General features: G+C 36.5%; 1 protein-coding gene and 1 pseudogene across 9 annotated transcripts in view; one reads left to right on the top strand and one right to left on the bottom strand.

Moving 5' to 3' along the window:
- Nucleotides 1-21,158, top strand: part of PAN3 (poly(A) specific ribonuclease subunit PAN3) — a 123,473-nt gene that overhangs the window by 28,714 nt on the left and 73,601 nt on the right. For 7 of the 9 annotated variants that reach the window (XR_011446639.1, XR_011446638.1, XM_069601659.1 and 4 more), the window contains exon 5: nucleotides 14,839-15,000. The exons of the other annotated variants lie outside the window; for them this stretch is intronic. Coding sequence is in view for 5 of the 7 variants with exons in the window: in XM_069601659.1 (XP_069457760.1) it covers nucleotides 14,839-15,000 (162 nt within the window). In the remaining 2 variants the exon portion in view is untranslated. The remainder of the gene's footprint in view (nucleotides 1-14,838; nucleotides 15,001-21,158) is intronic. 9 annotated transcript variants of the gene reach the window in all.
- LOC138446593 (centromere-associated protein E-like) lies at nucleotides 1,169-10,367 on the bottom strand (annotated as a pseudogene).

The raw sequence follows: 21,158 nt of genomic DNA, 5'->3' as shown, positions 1-21,158 counted from the left end.
ATCTTTAGAAATTGAATGTGGTCTTAACAACTGATCTCATTTTTGGTGGCATAAAACTACATTGTAACATTGAATTTTAAAAACAGAAGTAATGACTGCTTTTAGGCTTTCTTAAATTTAGGTAAAAAATAATATTTCAGACTTCTTCTCCCAAGATCTTACTCAGTAGAGCTTAAAAAATATGTTTCCGTGGTGTGTCTGTGTAACTCCTGCTGTGCTACATTTTATATGATTTGGATTACTTTTTACCTAGCAGTGTCCTCTGTTTTCATCTTCTCAACCTGTGTATGATTTCTGTATTGACTGCACAAGTTAAAAGGTCTTTTTCATTTACAGATGTTTACCTGCCCATGAGTCTTTAATAATGACTGACTGTTTTTCCATAGACCCACTTTCTATAGACCTAGTCACCATCCCCTCCTATAACTGGCTTTATTTAAACAATGAAAATGGAAGGGACCTAATATATTTCTGTGAAAAGCCTACAGTTACTGATAATGAATGGCAAGACAAAATGCAACATGATCTTTGAGGTTGACTTGGTTTTGCTTTTGATTTTTAAATCTTTTACTCATGGAGAAAATTGATTTGAGTCCAATTTATAATCATTTATAGTTTTAGCTTTACTGTTCTAAATTAATTAGGGGTAGAAGCCTTTAAAGTCCAGGTGTGTTAACACACCTGATTAATAAGTAGAAGTAGTTCCCTTTGTCTATATGGAAATTAGCTAATTTTGAATATTCAAATGGTTTTAATCAGTTAGTCTATTTTTTCCCAGTGGGTTTAGATTAACTACTGATGGTTAATGTAAATATAATCATATATTTAGTTCTCATAATAACAAATATGCTAAGCCACCAGGATATTTAATTAATTGAGGGAAGACCTTTGTAGTTAGGTTTTTTTTTTTCCCTTCAGTAACTTTATTCTTTATAAAGCATGTAAGTAAATAAAACTGTTCAACTTCTACAGAATTACCACGTTTAAGAAGAAGGTCTATTGCTGTCACCATTCTAGACTATGGGAATTCGTTCCATTCCTTCATCTTCCAATTGTAGTGGCAGAGTGGAAACTGAACTGAAATTAAGTTGGTTTGTGACATGACTGCAAGGGATAGACACATAAAGATATAAACACAGACACTTCCAAACATGGAATGCTGGGCCACCAGAAAAGTGTCAGAGCAGAGTCCACTGAGTCCTGCACTCAGGCACATCTTTTCCTGACGACATGTGCCAAGGCCCTGGCTGGGGATCCACGGTCTCCGCTTCAGAAATTTGTTATTTTGTACAGAGGCCTAAACCTGAGTTATCAAAATAGCGAACTGGAGGAGGTACTGGCGAAGATTTTGCATGTGTTAGTTGCTTAGTCATGTTCGACTCTTTGTGACCCCAAGGACTGTAGCCTACCAGGCTCCTCTGTCCATGGGATTCTCCAGGCAAGAATACTGGAGTGTGTTGCCATTTCTTTCTCCAGGCAGACATTGATCAGTTATCAAAAAACCAATATTTCGGTGACTCCTTTGGTACAGGATCTTGGACATTCAGTTCCTTGCATTGAGAAGATATACGGTGTCTCTTTTTAGAGAGTGTCCCAGTCACTTTAGGAGACTTTGGAGAATTCTCACAAGTTACTTGTGAACCTCTCTCTTAACTGCTCTCCTACCATGTCTTGACCTCACTTAACAGTTCATTCTTTTGCTTTACTAGCTGTTCATTTTGCTGCTTTAACTTAGAAACTTCCTTTGCTAGCTGTGTGTATTCACTTTTCAGAATAAGAGCTTTAGTGCTTTGTACAATGCCACTGCCACCTCCGCAGGTTAAGGGTTTATTTGAAGGCTGAGTATCAGTATGTTCTGATACCATTGAGGTATCTTGGGCCTGTTAATGTCTTCTGAGATTTTCTCTCCATAGCATTATAAGTTCTTTTTGATACTCTGCAGTGGCTTTTGTTGAAGTAATTTCCTTTTCAAACTCCTTGACATTTTTCATCTTCTCCAGGTCTATTTTCACCAGTTTCGTTTTGAGATCTTCAATTTCTTCTTTATAAGGCTTAGCTCTTAAAGCAGCTTTGTCCTGAAGTACTTGGATCTTTTATTTGTTTTTTTCAAGGCATTCATTTGATTCATTAACTTGCCGTTGAAGTTTTGCTATTATGTCATCAGTCATCTCGAGTTCTTTCTGCATCATTGTAATACTTTCTTTAGCTTCCTGGAGTGATGTTTCAGCTCTTGAATCTTCTCTGTGGCTTGCTGTGTAGCTCTTGATGTGACTTAAGGTTGCCTGTCTTGTGTAGTAGGATTAACAAGGGCACCAGAGGTCAGGGAGAGCTTCAAAGTTTGGTAGCTTTTAAATAGTTTTTCATTGTTCTCTTTCATTGATTTCAGATCATGCTCCCATTCTTTGGCTACGGTAGCATTTCTTTCTTTAATGTTAATTCATTCATTATAGCAATTATTTTGTTATTCACTTGGCAAATACTATCATTTTCTTTCTGGATGACATTTTTAAACTTTTCTATATCAAAATGAGCATTTCAACCACTCTTCCAAAAACTGAGTCATTTCTTTTCTGTTGCTTAGTACTTGCTGAAATTCAGTCTTTATGCTATGGAAATCACTTTCTGAGAAATCCTTGAGAATTTCTTCGATATGTAGATCCACACTCTGGCTCAATTTGAGGTCCCTTGATTCTCCAGGTGATAACGCCATAATCTTGTTGAAGGTGCTATATTTCCATTAGCAGTTTATTTTGCTTTTCCACTTCATCAGTAAAAGCCATTTCAAATTTATTGATGGATTCATGATTCATGTTTTTCTTCCTTTGTCCTTGCAACATAGCACATACTGAAGCTTCATCACGACTCTATGAAATTCCGTGGAACACCTCTGGTTTGCAGTAAGAAGTTTCTGAATTTGTTGGGTTTGTGGATATGGAAGTGAGAAGTTTGCTTTTACTCTAATTGAAAGCTCTTTTTGGGTTTCAGTTTCATTCTTTAAGTCAAGAGACAATCTATTTAAACATTCATAGTGATTATCCATCTCTGAGTATCTCTTCAGAAGCTCTTTTATCCTAAAGCACTTTTCTCTCAGGCTTCTTATAAGGTGTTGGTTTCCATCACATAGTAACTTTTTTTCATATTTTACCTCTTCGGGTTCTGTTGATCCTTTTTCTGTAATTCATCTTTTGATTTATTTAAATCCTTTCGAATATTTGAAATCTGAGATACTTTTCTGAAACTCTATGTGAATTTATCAATAGTTTCTTGGTGTTCTTTCAAATGCATACGAAAAATTCTTAGTTTTTCGTGTTTCCAGTTCTCTAACTGTGGTTCCTTGCAGGTCTGCCTTGAGTAGGTCTTTCTCCAGTTTGAGAGTCTCTTCCACTCTCCTTCAGTTCAGTTCAGTTGCTCAGTCGTGACCGACTCTTTGCGACCCCATGAACTGCAGCATGCCAGGACTCCCTGTCCATCACCAAATCCCGGAGTTCACTCAAACTCAGGTCTGTCGAGTCCGTGATGCCATCTAGCCGTCTCATCCTCTGTTGTCCCCTTCTCCTCCTGCCCCCAATCCCTCCCAGCCTCAGAGTCTTTTCCAATGAGTCAACTCTTCGCATGAGGTGGCCAGAGTACTGGAGTTTCAGCTTTAGCATCATTCCTTCCAAAGAACACCCAGGACTGATCTCCTTTAGAATGGACTGGTTGGATCTCCTTGCAGTCCAAGGGACTCTCATGAGTCTTCTTCAACACCACAGTTCAAAAGCATCAGTTCTTTGGTGCTCAGCTTTCTTCACAGTCCAACTCTCACATCCACACATGACCACTGGAAAAACCATAGCCTTGACTAGACAGACCTTTGTTGTCAAAGCAATGTCTCTGCTTTTGAATATGCTATCTAGGTTGGTCATAACTTTCCTTCCAAGTGGCTTTTAATTTCATGGCTGCATCACCATCTGTAGTGATTTTGGAGCCCCCAAAAATAAAGTCTGACACTGTTTCCCCATCTACTTCCCATGAAGTGTTGTGACCAGATACCATGATCTTCGTTTTCTGAATGTTGAGCTTTAACCCAACTTTTTCGCTCTCCTCTTTCACTTTCATCAAGAGGCTTTTTAGCTCCTCTTCACTCTCTGCCATAAGGGTGGTGTCATCTGCATATCTGAGGTTATTGATATTTCCCCAGCAATCTTGATTTCCAGCTTGTGTTTCTTCCAGCCCAGCATTTCTCATGATGTACTCTACATAGAAGTTAAATAAGCTGGGTGACAATATACAGCCTTGACGTACTGCTGTTCCTATTTGGAACCAGTCTGTTGTTCCGTGTCCAGTTCTAACTGTTGCTTCCTGACCTGCATATAGAGGTCATCTCTTTCTTTCATTACAGATTTCATTTCTTCAAGGTTTTCGTGAAGCTTCGGAGCCAAATGTAAGCTCTCCATTTCTATTGTATTCATGGTTAAGCTCTGGGCCGTGACTTCTTTCTTCAGTTGCTCAGTGTCACACAGGTTTTCCTGTGTTTCACTAATTTCTTCTTTTAACTTAAAAATTCACTGTTTGTTTGCTTTCAGTTCTTGGACATTCTCTTGCATTTCAGTTTTCTAAATCCACTTGCATATTTGATATTTCTTCTGTCTTCTCAGTGACAATCCCTCTGAGTTTATCAATAATTTCCTGGTGCTCCTACAGATGCACCTGAGCTATTCTTAGTTCCTCTTGTTTTTCCAGGTTTTTAGCTTTTATTTCTCTGAGGCTTTCCCTGAGTTGATCTCACTCCATTTTGAGGGTTCCCTCCATTGTTCTTAGGTCATCTCTTTCCTTAGTAACAGATTTTATTTCTCCAACATTTTCATGAAGTTTCTGAGTCAGCCTTAGCTTCTCTGTTTTTGTGCTTTCCAGGACTGAATTCTGGGTCTCTAATTGCTTATTCAGTTGCTCTGTTTGATACATATTGTCCCTGAGATCATTTTTTACCTTAAGAAGTTGATGTTCTCTCTCCTGAAGTTCTTGAATCTGTGCTTTTAAGGCAGTATTTGTGTTTTCTAAATTCATTTGGTTATTTGATATATCATCTATCTTCTCTGAAACAATTCCTCTGAGTTTATCAGTAGTTTCTTGGTGCTCTTTCAGATTCATTTGGGCAGTTCTTAGTTCCTCTCATCTTTCCAAGTCTCTACTTGTTGTTTCTCTTAGGTTTTCCTTGAGCTGGTCTATCTCTACTTTGAGAGTCTCCTCCGTATTCCTAAGGTCATCTCTTTCTTTTGTAACATATCTTATTTCTGTAAGACTTTCATGGAGTCTCTGAGTTAACTTTACGTTTTCCCATTCTGTATTTTGTAGAGTTGACTTTTGGGCCTCAAGTTGCTTCTTCAAGTTTTCCATTACACATATTTTTTCCCGAGTCTCACTGACATCTTTCATCTCAAGACATTGATGTTGTTCTTCCTGAAATTCTTAAATCTTTGCCTGTAAGTCAGCATCTGAATTCCCTTAGACTCTTTGGATATTTGTTCCTTGATCTGTCTTCTCTGAACTATTCCTTGCATTAATGGTTTCTTGGTACTCCTTCAGAAGCATGTAAGTAGCTTTCTGCTTTGATTTTCAGTTCTTCAGCTACAGTTTCTTTAGTGTTTTCTTTGAGTTGGTGTCTTTCCTTTTGAAGGGCCTCCTGTACCCTTTCCAGTTCATCTCTTTCCTTAATTACGGTTTTTACTTCTTGACTTGCCTGAAGTTTTTCAGTCAGCTTGAGTCTCTCGCTTTCTATTCTTTGTAGTGATGAATCTTTGGCTTTGAGCTGTTCCTTTAACTGTTGCAGTTCACTCCTTTTTTCCAGAATCTCACTGATTTTGTTGATGGTAATAAACTGTTTCTCATAAAGCTCTTGCATCTTTTTCTGTAATTCATCATTTGCTGTTTTTAGTTCCTGTTGAATGCGTGATAGTTTAGTTTTTCTTTCTGATAGATCCACTCTCAGTTTACCGGGAATTTCCTCTTGTTCTTTCAGGTGACAGTGAGCAACTCGTTCCTCTTTGGTTTCTAGTTTTTAGCTGCAGTTTCGCTTGGAGTTGGTTCTTTTCAGATTGAAGAAACTCTTGTAGCCTCTGCAGGTCAGCTCTCTGCTTAGCCACAGTTTTCACTTCATCGTGACTTTCTTCAAGTCTTTCAGACAATTCGAACTTTGCCATTTCTAGCTGTAGTAGTGCTGAGTCTTTGACTTTGAATTGCTCCTTTAATTGCTCCATCTCATTAATTATTTTCTTAGTCTCACTGTCTTTTTCTTTCATATTGAAGGACTATTCTTGTTTGTCTTGAGATGCTTGGATCTTTTCCTTTAGCTTTTCTTGAACTTCTGCTAGTTTTTCACAGGTCCTAGAAAGCTCTTCTTTCTTAATGGTATGGTTCTTTTCTTGTGCAGCAATATCCTGTTGTTTTTTAAGTTCATTTCCAAGAATTATTAATTTTTCCTGGCTTTCAGTGGTCATTTCAACGTTTTCTCTTAGGTCAAGTCTTCAGTTTTTCCTTTTCTGCTGTAATACTCTCTAACATTTGTTGCAGTTCATCTTTCTCTGTTGCTCAGTTGGCTCATTATCCTCAGCATCTATAATTAGAGCTTGGGTTTTTTTGGTTTCCAGATTTTGGCTTTTATCTGTGCCAACCATCTTTTACTGAAATTCATTCCTAGTTTCTCCTAAGTTTTCCTCTGTATGCAAATTCTTGCAAGTTTCCTCAGAAATTTTCATTTTTAGAATGTTAATTGTTTCTTGGTATTGTTTTGAAGACTCAGGAGCATTTCGTAGTTGTTCCTGGGTGTCTGTATTCATGTTTATAGTATCCTGAATATCATTTTTGAGTTGGTCCCTCTCGATTTGTAGGCTCTCTTGGAGTTATTTTTGATCATCTTTTTCTTGGGTTAAGGTTTTTACTTCTACTAAGGTTTGTTGAAGTTTCTCAGTGTTTCTCCTTTTCTACAGTGTGCAGCCTAGAATCTCTACTTTCTAATTGTTCCTTCAGGTCTTCCAGTTCTTTTAATCTTTCTTGATTCTCAGTTTTTTGCTGAAGTTCTTGGGTTTTGTGAGAGAGCTCTGTCTTTAAAGCCTCCAAATCTAAACCAAGTTTCTTGAGCTTCTTTAGAGAGATTTCCTATTTCTTGATTCAGTTTTGCATTCTCTTCAAGGTCCTTCTTATTATACTTTTGCTCAGATTCAGTATGATGATTTTTAACATCTTGGAATTCCTGAACAGTGCTTTCGCAACTCAACTGGGAAGTTAGTAGGTCATTTTTAGTGTTCCCAATTCCTTCAAGTAAACCTTGAATTCTGCTTTTCTTATCAACTACTTCAGAAGACAATTTGTCTTTTTCTTATGTTACTTTATAGAGCTCTTCAGATTTATCATGTATCTCTTTCCTTAGCATTTCTATTTCTGAAGGTCAGGATTTCATTTCTGACAGCAAATTAACTTCATTATGCAAAGCTTTATTTTCTCGACTACTTTATTCAGTTCTTTCTGCAGATGGGTTATTTTTCTTGCCAATTCCATATTAGCAGATCTTTTGAACTTTGCTATCTGTAAGGGAGGTGAGTTTTGTTATTTCACTGAAACCATCTATAAGGGAGGTAAGTTTTGTTATTTCACTAAGAGAAGATTGTAATTCTTTCTCCAGATCAACTGCATTTTCTTTTTCACCTCCAGCTGATTTTGATATAACTGCATATGATTTTCCATCTGCTTGTATGTACTTGAAAATTCTTTTATTTTCTCTTTCAGCTTTAGATTTTCACTTCTAAGGAAGGCTGATTCTCTTTTGGCATCAAGAGCTACAGTTGTGACATGAAGCAGAGTCTGTTTCATTTGTTTTAGATCTTCAGTGTTTTCCAATGAGTATGACAAGTCCATTTTCATACTTTCTGACTTCTGAGAGTCTTTGTATTCCTTTAGCATCTTAATCTGGTCTTCCTTTTCTCTAAGCAGCTCTACTTTTGAACTTAGTTCGTTTTCTTGATCTTTCTCTGCTTTTCTTTCTAGAGCTTCAAATTCATCCAAATCATTCTTTTCTCTTAATTTCAATTTCATTTCTTCATTTTTTCTTAATTGTTCATAGTCTAATACCAGGTCATCATAGTGAGCACAAAGTTTCTAAGTTTTCTTGACTTAGTAGCTTTGTTGCTGGATTCCATTCTATCTCAGTTAATGTATCGAGTGTTATTGAAAATATCAGACTGAACAGAGAGATTCATCAGTTTCTTCTAAACTTACAGCAGCCTTATGTGTTTTTGTTGTTATGTTCATTGGCATATTAAATTTATTTATGTAGTTTGAGTCCTTCATTTTGTTAATTTTCCCAATGTACTAAGGGACTCTTTGGTTTTTTTTTAGCCTTTAATTCTTGTGATACTAGGGAAGAACAGGTCACCAGCATCCATGTTAGGTTTTGAATTTTCTCAATTTGGGCTTTTTGAAGTAGGTCTTTTTCTTCCAAGAGTTGGGCCAGATAGTCTTTTTCCTTTGCCTGGGCTCAAGTCTCTAAAGAAACCTCCTCTAATTTGCTTTTTAAGATCCATTATTTCTTTTCTATATCTTTTCAGGAGAGCTTCATTGCTTGATACCTTGTTAACATAAGGAGTATTCTTTATGTATTTGGCAGTGCTGGCAAACTAGAGAGTAATAAGGGTTTCATCAGAAGACACCAGAGTAATCATGCAGATAACATGTGTTTTTGCATTTCCTCCCAAGGAATTCTGGAGAATTTGTGTTAGTTTGCTATCTTGATAATTTATGAAACCATCAACTTGTCCATTGCTAAGTTTCTTGATCACTTGTCCCAAAATAAATAAGCTTTGATTTATATTATAGCCTTCCTTGAGTCGCAGACCTTCAGCACTTGTTTGAGCAGCCCTTTCAACTGCCTGCAAGATCAAATTCAAATGGGACACTTTGACAGATCCTTCAAAATTAGAAGGTTCACCTTTCTCTCTCCTTTCCAAAATCATCCTAAAAATCGTATGAGAACAGACTACTTCTTTGGTTCAGTTTTGTAATTCCATAATGCCTGTTCTTTTCTCCTTTTGTGATCCGCTTCAAAGCCATTTCTAATGTATAAACAACTTCTATGAGGTCTGCCACATACACATTGCTATTGAAGTCTTCCCAAATTATTAAAGGCTTCATTTTTTGAGTGTCACAAAGCAAGTCTGTAATGGTTTCATTGTATATCTCCATGTAAGACACACGTAAGAGAGATTCCCTACAGGAAATTTCTTAATTTTCTGGAAAATGTCATGAATTGCCCTGAGTGTTACTCCCAAATACTCTTGTGAACCCATTGTAATATATGTTTTTCCTGAAGCAGTCTGCCCATAGGCAAATGTAGTACCATTTTAGCCTTGGATGGCAGAATGTATGATTAACAGCACAATTTTCTTCATACACATTTTTAGTAGTTTCATTACTATGAAAGACACAATCAAAATTAAAGGATTTATTCCCATCAACTTGATAAATTATATTATTGTCAGTTTTCCAGTAAACTTGAGTATCTTTTCCAAGCGCTTCTTCTCTGCTGTTGAGCAGTCGAACCTGCATGCAGACAGCTACGGCTCCTTCCTTAGCCATCCTGCCTGGTTGGATCCCAGGGAATAGAGAAGAGGTTTTAAAAGAGAAATGACAGTTGGTTTTCAAGTAAATACACAGTAAGTTCTAGACCAGAGGTTTCTGTTAGTGGACCTCAGACTCAGGAGTGGCACGAGGTAGGTTGCTGAGCTGTTACTGCATGCAGAAGTCAGTGAGCTAATGGCTCCTTAAATACTGTCTGAAGGGGGGTGATGTTTCATACACGTGTACTACTGTTTTCCAAGTGCACAAACACGTTCTGAATAATAAAATGTAAATTGTTGAAAAGGGTCATTCATCGTAACTTTAGGTTAAATCATCCTTCACTGTTTCCGAGTATAAATAGTGAAAGCACAGTTATTCTGTTTTGGGATTCTTAAAATTCAGGGCATTGGAAACTTTGTCCTAGGATAGCATTGATTTCTCTTGTTTATCATTATTTAATTTGTTTCTCTAGCAATTAGATGGTGATATATAATATAGATTATGATATATAATAACAATACCTGTAAAGTGTCATAGAGATGATGCTGTTTTGCAGTTTTACCTAAAGAATTGTGCTCTGAAAATTGGTCTGTAAACACATTTTCTATACAAGCAGTGGTATTTATAGATTTTTCTTTTGCTAGACTATAAAATTTTTAGGGGGGCGGTTAAGAGATCTTATTGCATTTCTAGGGAGGGCAAAAATGTTTATGCTGCAGTGTTACGTGAATGAATGCAAAAAAGGTGTGTGCATTTAAGTTTTTTAAATAAAACAGTTCTAAAAATTAGCTTTTATTGTTGTTTCTTTTTATGTAGTCTGGAGACTCCTTTTATTAGGAATGAGAGTGGACTTCCCTTAGTCCTAAACCACTGGACCAGGACCAGAAGTTTTGAAGGGCTAGGGCTTTGTGGGTTATCAGTAATGGCCTTGAAGGCTCTGATTATTTAGGGCAAGGTAGGAGTTGGGATGTTAATTAACTACTTGAACGCCTATCTTTTTTTGGGAGGGTGGCCCGAATTTCTTTTTTCCTATGAATTGTTACTTATCCAGATCTTTCCCTGACATTCTCTAGAACTTTATTATTGGAAGGGTGGTCACCACACTAGTAGCAGTACTAGGAGTCCCAGGAGCTTTTTAGAAATGCACAGTCTCACGCTTCACTCCAGGCCTTCTGAGTTAGAATCTTCATTCTAACAAGATCCCCAGAATATTCCTTCCCTGGTGGCTCAGCTGGTAAAGAATATACCTGCAATGCAGGAGTCCTGGGTTCCACCCCTGGGTTGGGAAGATCCCCTGGAGAAGGGAATAGCTACCCAGTCCATTCTGGCCTGGAGCATTCCATGAACCGTATAGTCCAAGAGATCACAAAGAGTAGGACACGACTGAGTGACTTTCACTTTCAGAATGTTCTGTATGTTCATGACAGTTGAGGAGTGCTAGTCTGGAATACATTCTCCAACTTTTTCTTCTTGAAAACTTTTGTTCAAGCCCTAAGTTATTTTTTAAATGCCCAATAAAAAAGGGTAAAACTATTTTCAACTATCTGATTGTGCTGTTTATTCAGATTTTGTGAAGAATGATAAAATCAGTCACTTGTAGTGAATCTTGAGACTTAAAGGTAAAAATTGTATGTATTAGAGAAAGAGACAAGGTGTATGTTCTACAGGATATTTTATCGTAGGAACAAAAAGAGATTGGCTCTTTGCTGTGGACTGAAGTCCGCCATGCTCCTCTGTCCATGGGGATTCTCCAGGCAAGAATACTGGAATGGGTAGCCTTTCCCTTCTCCAAGTGTTGACCTACTAGGAGGTAAAGCAGAAAAGCTGGTTACTTAACAATAGCACATGACATTTCAGAGTGCTTCCCTTTCACAGTAAGTAGCAGACTGGACTGGCAGGAGGCTGTCAAGAGTGGAGATCAACCAGGAAGCATACCTTTTTATTTGACCATCACGTTCTCAAGATTGGTTTCGGAAAGGATTGCTGGAACCTAAGGGAAAGAGAAGGGGAGTTGTGCTTCTGTTTGCTCTGTGGGAGGGGTTTGGATCTTGTAGGACACTTAAGGGGCAAAATAATGTTTCCCATAAAATTGTGTTTGGCCTTTATTTCCTCATCTTCCATTAGTCTTCTCTATTTCCCGTAGCCCCTTAACTTTCGTATAATCCCGATAGTTGCTTTTAAGCTAGCAGCCCTTTCCCCAGCCAGGCCTTCACCTCTGTTTCCGTTGCAGTTTCCTTTAGCTCCTGTCCTTTACCTACATCAGTGGTCCTCAGATGTGGACAGTTTTGTGTCCCTGCTCCTGTGGAACATCTGAGATATTTTTGGTCACAACTGGGGCTAGATGTTGGTAAAAGGCCTACAGTGGTCCAGGACAGCCCTCCCCAGCAGAGAATTACCCAAAGTCTGTATTGCTGAGTTTGGGAAACCCTAACCTGGATTATAGCCAGAGTCCATGAATTTGTCTATGCCTTTTTAATTCTTACTCACAAGCTTTCAAGAGTTCCCCCATGGAATGAAGTCCAAACTCCTTGGCAAGTGATACAAAACAATTCATTATTGTTTTAAAAATTGCTTTCAAGCCTCATCTTTTGCTCTCAGGTTGGCCCTCTATTAATGATAGGTTGAAAACTTGTAGTTTTCCCTTAATTAACAACACAGTTCCTATATGCTTCCTCAAGTGCATTTTTCCTGGCCTATAATACATCTTTTCCCCTAGCTCACTCTGTTTTTTTTGTTTTGTTTTGTTTTGTTTTTCCTATTTAGACACACTCCTCCTTCAACACTGCTCAGGCATTCATCCTTTCTGTGAAGGCTTCTTTGTCTCTCTTCTTTTGGTACCTTGATTACATGTGCATTTTTAATATCACAGTGAGTGTTCAGTTTGCACAACTTTGTTACCTAGTAGGTTATGTCCTCTTTTGGAGGGAAAGGTGTGTGTTTTAGTCATCATTGTATTCCAAGTACTTGGAATAGTTCTTGATACAAAGTAGGCTGTCACATGCTTTGTTGAAAATACATTTTCCTTCAAGGGATAAATAATAGTTCAGATACTTTGGAAATAGATGGGACTTTACCATAATTTATGTTATCTGTGATGGGACTTCTATCTGTAATCTTATTGCTTTTGTATTGTGTTTCTTGACTTTGTGCTTTGTATTGCTGCCAACTCTTTCAGGTGTCCTTTGTCTTTTGTTGCTTATAATGGTATTTAAATGGTATCAGTACCCTAAACCTTTTCATTCAGTATCACATGGAAAGTTTACTTTTGGATTAGACTTTGTATGTGAAGTCACTCAGTTGAGTCCGACTCTTTGCGACTCCATGGACTGTAGCCCACCAGGCTCCTCCATCCATGGGATTCTCCAGGCGAGAATACTGGAGTGCGTTGCCATTTTCTTCTCCAGGGGATTTTCCTGACCCAGGGATTGAACCCGGGTCTGCCAAATGCATTGGGGGCAGACACTTTAACCTCTGAGCCACCAGGGAAGCCCTTTAATCCCTGGCTATTTATGGAAGAACTTTAATCTGTAATGACACAAGTTTGGTGATCTCTTCTACCTAAGAGAAAAGGCCTTGGGCTAATTAAAAGTTTTGGGTGTGATGGGATGGAGGGAGAGGAATAATGAATTCCTCTTTGGAAAAATAAACATATGAGAGCTGTTGGGGAGGGAGAATCATACATGGGATTCATTTAAACCTTTTTTCTATGTTGCTTAATGAACTACCATAAGAATAAATTTCACTAAAGTAGTAACTGGGTCAAAAACAAGTCTGGATTTATGAAGGATCTAAATAACAAAAGAACATATAAAGCAATAATTCTCTTGCTTTCAAATGTGTGAATGGAATTTCGGTGTCCTTATATAGATCCTGCTTGACAGGTTGTGATTTTGTTTAAATAAATATTCTTTGATGTGTTGAACTTTTTTGATCAGATGATTTTTAACCTAGACAATTTCTAAAATACAAATTTTAAATTAGTGGCTTAATTTAGAAGGCTTAATTAAGGCTGTATTATTTTTGCCGTATATCAAAGCCTTATTTGTTGTGAGCGATGTTATTAGAAATAACTTGCTTTAAGATTCTTTCATTTGTAATTTGGTTCTGAAGAGTATATTTCTATTCTCATTCACAAAAGTTGCCTGTGATGTCAACACAGAGAGTAATTGAATTGGCTCAAGATTGCACAGAGGTGGAAATATTGTGGCTTCGTGAAACTTTACCCACTGCTGTAATTATTGGGTAGATGGGTAGTCTAGTTGGTTTTCTAAGTTTAATTTTTGAAGAAAATTAATCTTAACTATTTACTTCTGCAGTCTTGAGACAGAACAATGAGTAAAGACAGATTTTATGTTTTAAATTAGATACCTTCCCACGAATATATATCAGTATTCCTTAAAGGAAAAAAATGGCAGTTTCTCTTTAAGATGCAATTTAGTATAGATTTGCTATAATTAAGAGAAGGAAGATGGTGGAAACTGTCATTAACTATATAAAAGCCCTGCCAACCACTATTAAAATTATTTACTACCTTTATTATAATATTATCCAATGACTCTTGCTCTTATTAGATAGTTTATTTAGTATCAATCTGTTCAAATTACTGAGATTTTAAGACCAATGAAATTTGTGTATTTTTTTAAAGTCTGAGATTATTTCTTTTGATTGAGTACAAGTTGAAGAATGCCTTATAATAGATCAATTGATACTCTGCCCTAGTTTTACTTTTAAAAATTAAAAAAAAAAAAAAAAGTCCATTCGTTAGAAATTAGCTGCTGCTTTTAAGTGAGTAATTCTCAGTAGGAAATAAGGTAGTGAGATGGGGAGCAGAAAAAGATACAGCATGAAGAATTTTGTTAACTGTATTTTGTGTCCTTGAAGCCATTTCTTCATACTGCATTGAGCATAGGTAAGTGCCAGTGGAAAAAATTTGGAAAGCATTTACTTTGCTGTTAAGTTAACTTCTGTTCATTAAAGTCTTAATAAACTCAGATTATAACGGATTTCACTAAAACATCTGTTGTTTTCTGTAATATTGTTGTTAGGACTGTGGGTTCTTTTGGAGATGTGTGTGTTCCGGGGTGGGGATGGGGAATGGTGGGTGGGGATAAGGACATTAGAGGGAGTGTCTCAGAAATTGTACTTGTTTCCTAGTCCACCATTCCTGATACCTTCTGTGTGTTAGTTACTAGCTTAGATTAGTGTGGGGGTTGTTAGGAGTGGCCTGGTTTCTTTCCTTCTTTTTCCTAGCCAAGGAAGTATCGCCTGGGGATGCTGGAGGAGAGGCTAGTTCCGATGGGATCAAAGGCACGAAAAGCAAAGAACCCTATTGGCTGCCTTGCTGACAGGTGTAAATCAGGAGTACCCATCAATATGGTTTGGTGGAACAGAGTCACAGAAAACAATTTACAGGTAAACATACTTTTTTTAGACATTTTTGAAAGTGAATAATTTGGCTGCTTTCTGTGTCTGTGTGGGGTGGTGGGTATAGGTTTTTTTTTTGATTGAAATAAAATTAGTGGCCCATTAACTATAATTTTGTTTTGTGGCATTTTTGCACTTTCTCTGCTTTTATGTTCCTATTTTTTCATTAAATTTAGTTTTTCCTGTTGGATTTTGTTAACAATGCAGTTTATTTTTAATACACAAAGTTGTTCAGGGTACTACATTAAAAAGTCATATTATAAAACTGATTACAGAAAACCTCATTTATTTGGAATCTGAATAACAGAAAGCTCTATGTATTGTCTTTTTGTACATTTTTAACTAGATTAAAAATTGTGTCTACACAAGCTTGTCAAGTGTTGGCTCTGAAACCAACTTCAATAGTATTTGTCATAGATGCATTTCAGTCTTTGCATCTTCTGTGCTAATGAAAATGAATTTTTATAACTCACAGGCTTAGCTCTCGTATGAGTGAATCTGAAGTACCCACCGAATAGCTTGGATCATATTCCATTTTAATTTGGATTATAGTGATTATAGCCTCATTTAAAGACATTGATAATTGTATAAAATGGATAGCTCTACTAATCAAAGTTTCAGTTTGGCTGGAAGTAGAATATCTTTCATCTGAAACTCCCTGAGTAAATGTATTATTTTTAATATATTGCTAGCCAAAAGTCTGTAACTCCAGATATACACATCACATTCAGAAAGGATATAACAAAGTTAACAACTTGGTTTTATTTCTGTCACCAGCTTTATATTATGAAGAGGTTTCACAGGACTTTGGTCTGTTTAATGTTAATACCATATCAGTATTGTACTGCCTTGGGCACAGAAATAAAAGTTATCCTGAAAATACTGCACATGCCACTGATACTTTGGTAGTGTTTTTTCTAAATATAAGGAAAAATAGGAAAGTGGCAGGGGGGTCCACATAATCAAATACTTAAAATCCTCAGTGGAAAGTTTGGGATGTCAATTGTGAATAAGAATATAGTTTACTGAATTTTTGTTTTTGAGATGAGGAGAGAGATTTGATGTGGTTAGTGTTAGAATTATTCTTCAGTTTTAAAAAGGAAGCCTGAAAATAAATTGGGTCCCAATTTATGTTGGTTTCAGGGGACACATGGATAATGCAGAGGCACAGTCACTTGACTGTCTCACTTGCCCACAGCTGTCCTTACCCCTTATCTCAGTGGTAGTTTTGAGGTACCTCTTTTTAGCATAGCTTGAAAAATCATTAGGTTAGTATAAGAGTATGTGCTAGAATTATGCTTTATTTTTAATTTAAAAAGCTAGTAATAGATTTTGGAGAAGGAAATGGCAACCCACTCCAGTATTCTTGCTTGGAGAATCACATGGACAGAGGAGCCTGGCGGGCAACACCCCATGGGGTTGCAAAGAGTCAGACATGACTGAGCAACTAACACACAGTTACAGATTTGCATTCAGTGTGTTAAAGACTGAATTGATGTTATCTGAATCTAATACTTCAAATACTAATAGTACTTTGCGCTTCAAATAGTTAAAATAGTTCTTTTTCTTTTCTTTTTTTTCCACTTTTAAGGGACATAAGGAATGCTGTATTAGCTTAGTCTGATGTTGGAGGGACAGTGGTACCTTACAGTATTAGTCACGTGGTGTCCATTACTGTCTTTGTGCGTTCCTAGATTGGGTACCTGGTACTGTTTATTCAGAGCAAAGAGTATGTCAGTGAAGTTTTCTTTTCCATTGGAGTCTTTATCTTTTTTGTTCTATAAGAAAAGTAGCTTACATAAATCAGTTCTATGTGGATTCTTTTTAATTTTGTATGTTTGTTTACTTTTAGGTAGTTCAGATTTTTCACATATAAAAATCTTTAAAGTATAGATATATTCATCTTCCCTGTTTCATTTGTTTCCTTTCTTTCAAAGTTTAAGTCTTCCAGTGCTAAGGTCAGAAAAATATTTATCTGTATTTTATTTTAGAATTATAGTTGTGTTTCTTAAATGGTTACCTTGTGCCAGACACTGCACTAAGCTCCTTACATATTTTGTCTCTTTTGGTCTCTTATTAGACAGTTGTTACTGTTAAGAAACATTTTTAGAGAAGCTAAGTAATATTAAGGTTAAACTATGGTCAGTGGAGAAGCAGAAACTTGAAGCCATGTGTGTCAGGCTTCAGAATCTCCTCGCATTTGTGTAACATAGTTCTAGCTCTACTGCGTGTAGGCACGGAATGTAGCTCATGTGTGACTCTCCCGTATTTGTAAGGTCGGTCTTTTTTCCCCTCATGATTCGTCTTTTTTTCTCGGTGACAGTTCACCTCACTGCCTTTCTTTCTGGAACTTTAGATATTTCTTTACATTGATTTCTTAATCTTGACCCAACATCTTTTTGGAAGACAAATTTTGGAAAAATAAGTTTTTTTTTTTACTTCTGAAAACAAAACAAAAAACCAAACCAAACCCCAAATCAGACAAAAACCTAAAGTGACAACAAAAACTTCCTCTGAAAGTTTCTACCTGGATCATTCATAATTGCATTTGTTCTCCAGTGCGAGTCCTGTGATTTTCCAGCCTTTTGCTACTTATATCTTTTATTTTCTACCAGGAATCTTGTGATATGAAAGACTCTACTGAACACAGGACATTTGTGAAACAGTGATTATTCTAAAATACAGATTATACTAACTAGGGGATCAAAGAAACTGAAAATTTCTTACACTGTGGAGGTAGCTAATAGGTAGCTATGATGGAGGCTATATTTATTTTTCACATTGCTATTTGAAATGTTGATAATATCTATCTGATCTCCACTACTGCTTCTGTGGAGTTGAAATAGAGTCTAGTCTTTTCTCTGATTTCTTTAAAACCCATTTATTCCTTCTGTGATTATAGTTTGGTGTGATCAAAATTTTGCCAGAAATTTTTATATGTGTAGAAGAGAAAAATACTCTGTTGTAGGCAGGCCAAATCTTCAGTGACAGAGGGATATACATCTACATGCAAAGATACCAGAAAGCATCAAGACACCCTCAGAGTTTCAGAGGTCTCCTTAATCATCACACCCAGCGGTCTCACCCAGTGCTTTGTACTGCAGGCCACCTTTTCATTTAAATCTCTTTCCCTTGTGCATGCTTGACTCTCTTTCATCCCTGCTCCTTATGAGCTCCTGTTCTCGGCTCATTTGTTCTTTGCTCTGCCCTGTATGTCTAAGATTCTTAAATTTTTATTTGTATTATAACTGGACTTCTCGGTTCAAGACCCACATCTTGGTGCCTTCTGGTGTCTTTGCATATAGAGGTGTACCCCTCTGTCACTGAAGATTTGGCCTGCCTAAAACCGAGTATTTTTTTCTTCTTCACATATACTGCTGCTTTATATTCTCTTTATAGTCCTTCTTGAGTCAGTGACTTTATCATCATCCTAGTCATTGAGAGTACATAGCTTCATTTCTACCCTGTCATTTCCCATTTCTACCATTTATTATGAGGAGACTCCTGAGGTTTGACTACCCATTAATTGAAAGATGATACATTGGACTATTTACATTTACCATCATATTAAGGCTTTACCACAATAATGACATATTATCCCCCATTTAAAAAATATGTAAATTGCAATTTAGAAAAGGCTTATTGTTTTTATTGTAAGTGATAAAGCTGGGATTCTGGCCCAGATCTATTGAATTTTAAGTCTTGTTATTTTCCTGCTATGTTGTCTGCCTGTAATCCCCATTCCTTGAAGTTCCACAGTATCTTTTTCTTCCTTGCCTTCTTTTTTTTTTTTTTTTAACTTTAACACAGCTAACATAGCTTAATACCCTCAGTGTATTTTCTGGATAATTTTTAAAAATCCCTTCAGGATCTATTCTGTCTTTCTAGGGCTCTCTCTCTTTACTGTCCACATACACTAAAATTCTAATCATATGAAATCTTTCATACTTCATAATAATACAAAATATACAGCCAGTTCTCAGTTCCTTTTTATCTCTGTATTGCCGTTAGTTGAGCCTAAAAAAACTTTTCCTCCCTTTTCCTTTGAGAGTATCTCAAATGCTACCTTTTTTGTAAATACTTGCTCAAACACATTAAAAAAAATTTTTTTAACTGTTCTCAGCAGTACTTCATGTTATTTAACTGCTATTTCATTCTGTTTTAAACTTCTTCACCTGTTTGTCTTTTCCAACTGAATTATGTGTGATTAGGCATATGTTTATTTTTGTACCCTTAAGGTATTCTGTTTGTTTTTAAATGTCACATTTAATTTTCCTTTCTTAGGCAATATGTGAAATTTGTAGTAGTTTGAGAATTTTATGTATTTTTAAAAATTGATCGTAGGTTGTCTGGGATTTATAGCCACCATATGTTACTATTGTTTAATTATCATAATTGATTTAAAACATAGGGTGATGATTTCTTTTACTATCTTAGAGGATCTTTTTTTTTTAATTAAAAATTTAACATTATTGGTATATTCATGATATTTTTCAGTCTTCCAACCTGGTAGTAGTCTTACTTCTTGACAGTGTTGTTAAGTGACAAAGCTCTGTTTTGTGTTTTTCTTATGGCCTCAGCTTGAATACCAAACAGGTGTTGTAGATGGAGGGTCACCCGAGACTTGGCATCAGCAGTTGTTTATTTCACTGAAGTGCAAATTCACTGTCATCTTTCTTTAGTCTCTGTCCAGGGTGATTGCCCATTCCTCTGCCTGACCAATCTGTATGTGAAATCGAGATTTTTTTCATTTGCACTATGATTACACAGTTCAAAGGCCATTGTTCAGGACTGAAATATTATATCACTTACCTTACAGAATTGTTGTGAGGATTCAAATTTCTGTTTGAATCTATTGTTTGTATACTAGATATTAAATAAGTGTTCATTCCTCCAATTTGACCTCATCACTCTAAATTTGGTGTTTGTTTCTATTTATTTATGGTGGTATTTGTCATTTATATTCAGATGTGTATGGCCTTATGGTACATATGGAAAGAGGGTGTGACATTGTGTCTTTTAGGAGCTCTCATTTTGATGCTGATACACTTGAATAGTTAAAGTAATTCCTTTAAAAATGCTTTTTTGAAGGGTAATAGTGTGTTCCCAGCCTTTATGTTATTAGATGTCAACTTGAATGAAAGGATGGGAAAGGCGTGGTTTTATCAACTTCTCAGGGTATTGCATGCTAAGATTTACCTAAAAGTAATGATGTGTTACATAAAGTCATACTCATTTTGTCTTTGACTTTTGGAAATAGTGGAGTTATGAATCAAAGATTATTAATATTGTTATTTTAACTTTACCCCTGAAGTGATGGAAATGAATGAAAACTGTGGGACTGTTGGGTGTGTTAGTAGATTCATACTTGTCAGTGTTTATTTTGATGGTGTTTTCCCCCTTGTGGTCAGATTGAATGGTATTTATTTCTTGTATTTAGTTTGTAAGAATGCTCACATTAAAATCTCTTGGCCCTGAAGTTCTACTGTGAGTTCTAGTTGCTTGTTACTGATGCTTTTACAACCCAGGGAGGTTTGGCAACTCACTGCATGTGCTTCAATCTTTAGTTACTGAGTTTGATGTTATTTCAGGAGATTTCTAGTCTCATGCCCAGGAAATGGGATTCTTTGGGCTTTAGATGGAGTGGATTGGGATTTATAAGAGCGAGGCTTCAGTCTAGCTAATCAGGATTCCTCAGGACTTTGAAAAGTTATAGAACTGTGGGACAGCTGAAATGACATGACTGTATATGTTCTGCTTTCTGACCCACAGCCCATCCCAGATCCTCTTCTTTTTTCCTCTTCTTCTCTTCAGCTGCTATTCTAAACCTTTATCATTCACCTCACACCCATTCATCCTCTCTATCACTTTTGAATAAATGACTTGTGTTCTTCAGAGAAGGGAAAAAAGAGGTCGTTGAGAGTGAATTGCTTCATATGGCTTTCTACCTACGGAAAACACTTTCACTTATACCCTTTCTTACAATTTTCCCTTTTGTTATAGAGAAACAAGTGTTCCTTGACTGTATCCTTCAGAAACTGTCTTTAGCCCCCTTAGCACTTTATTTCATTATTTATCCCTGTTCAGTTTTAGACAGTGATTTCTTGACATTGATTTCTTCCCAGCTTGGTCTTCCAGGACCAAGG

This window comes from Ovis canadensis, chromosome 10, assembly GCF_042477335.2.
Source record: "Ovis canadensis isolate MfBH-ARS-UI-01 breed Bighorn chromosome 10, ARS-UI_OviCan_v2, whole genome shotgun sequence".
In the NCBI taxonomy this organism is placed as follows: domain Eukaryota; kingdom Metazoa; phylum Chordata; class Mammalia; order Artiodactyla; family Bovidae; genus Ovis; species Ovis canadensis.
The sequence above is the reverse complement of the archived record's forward strand: the minus strand, read 5'-3'. Positions and strand labels throughout refer to the sequence as shown.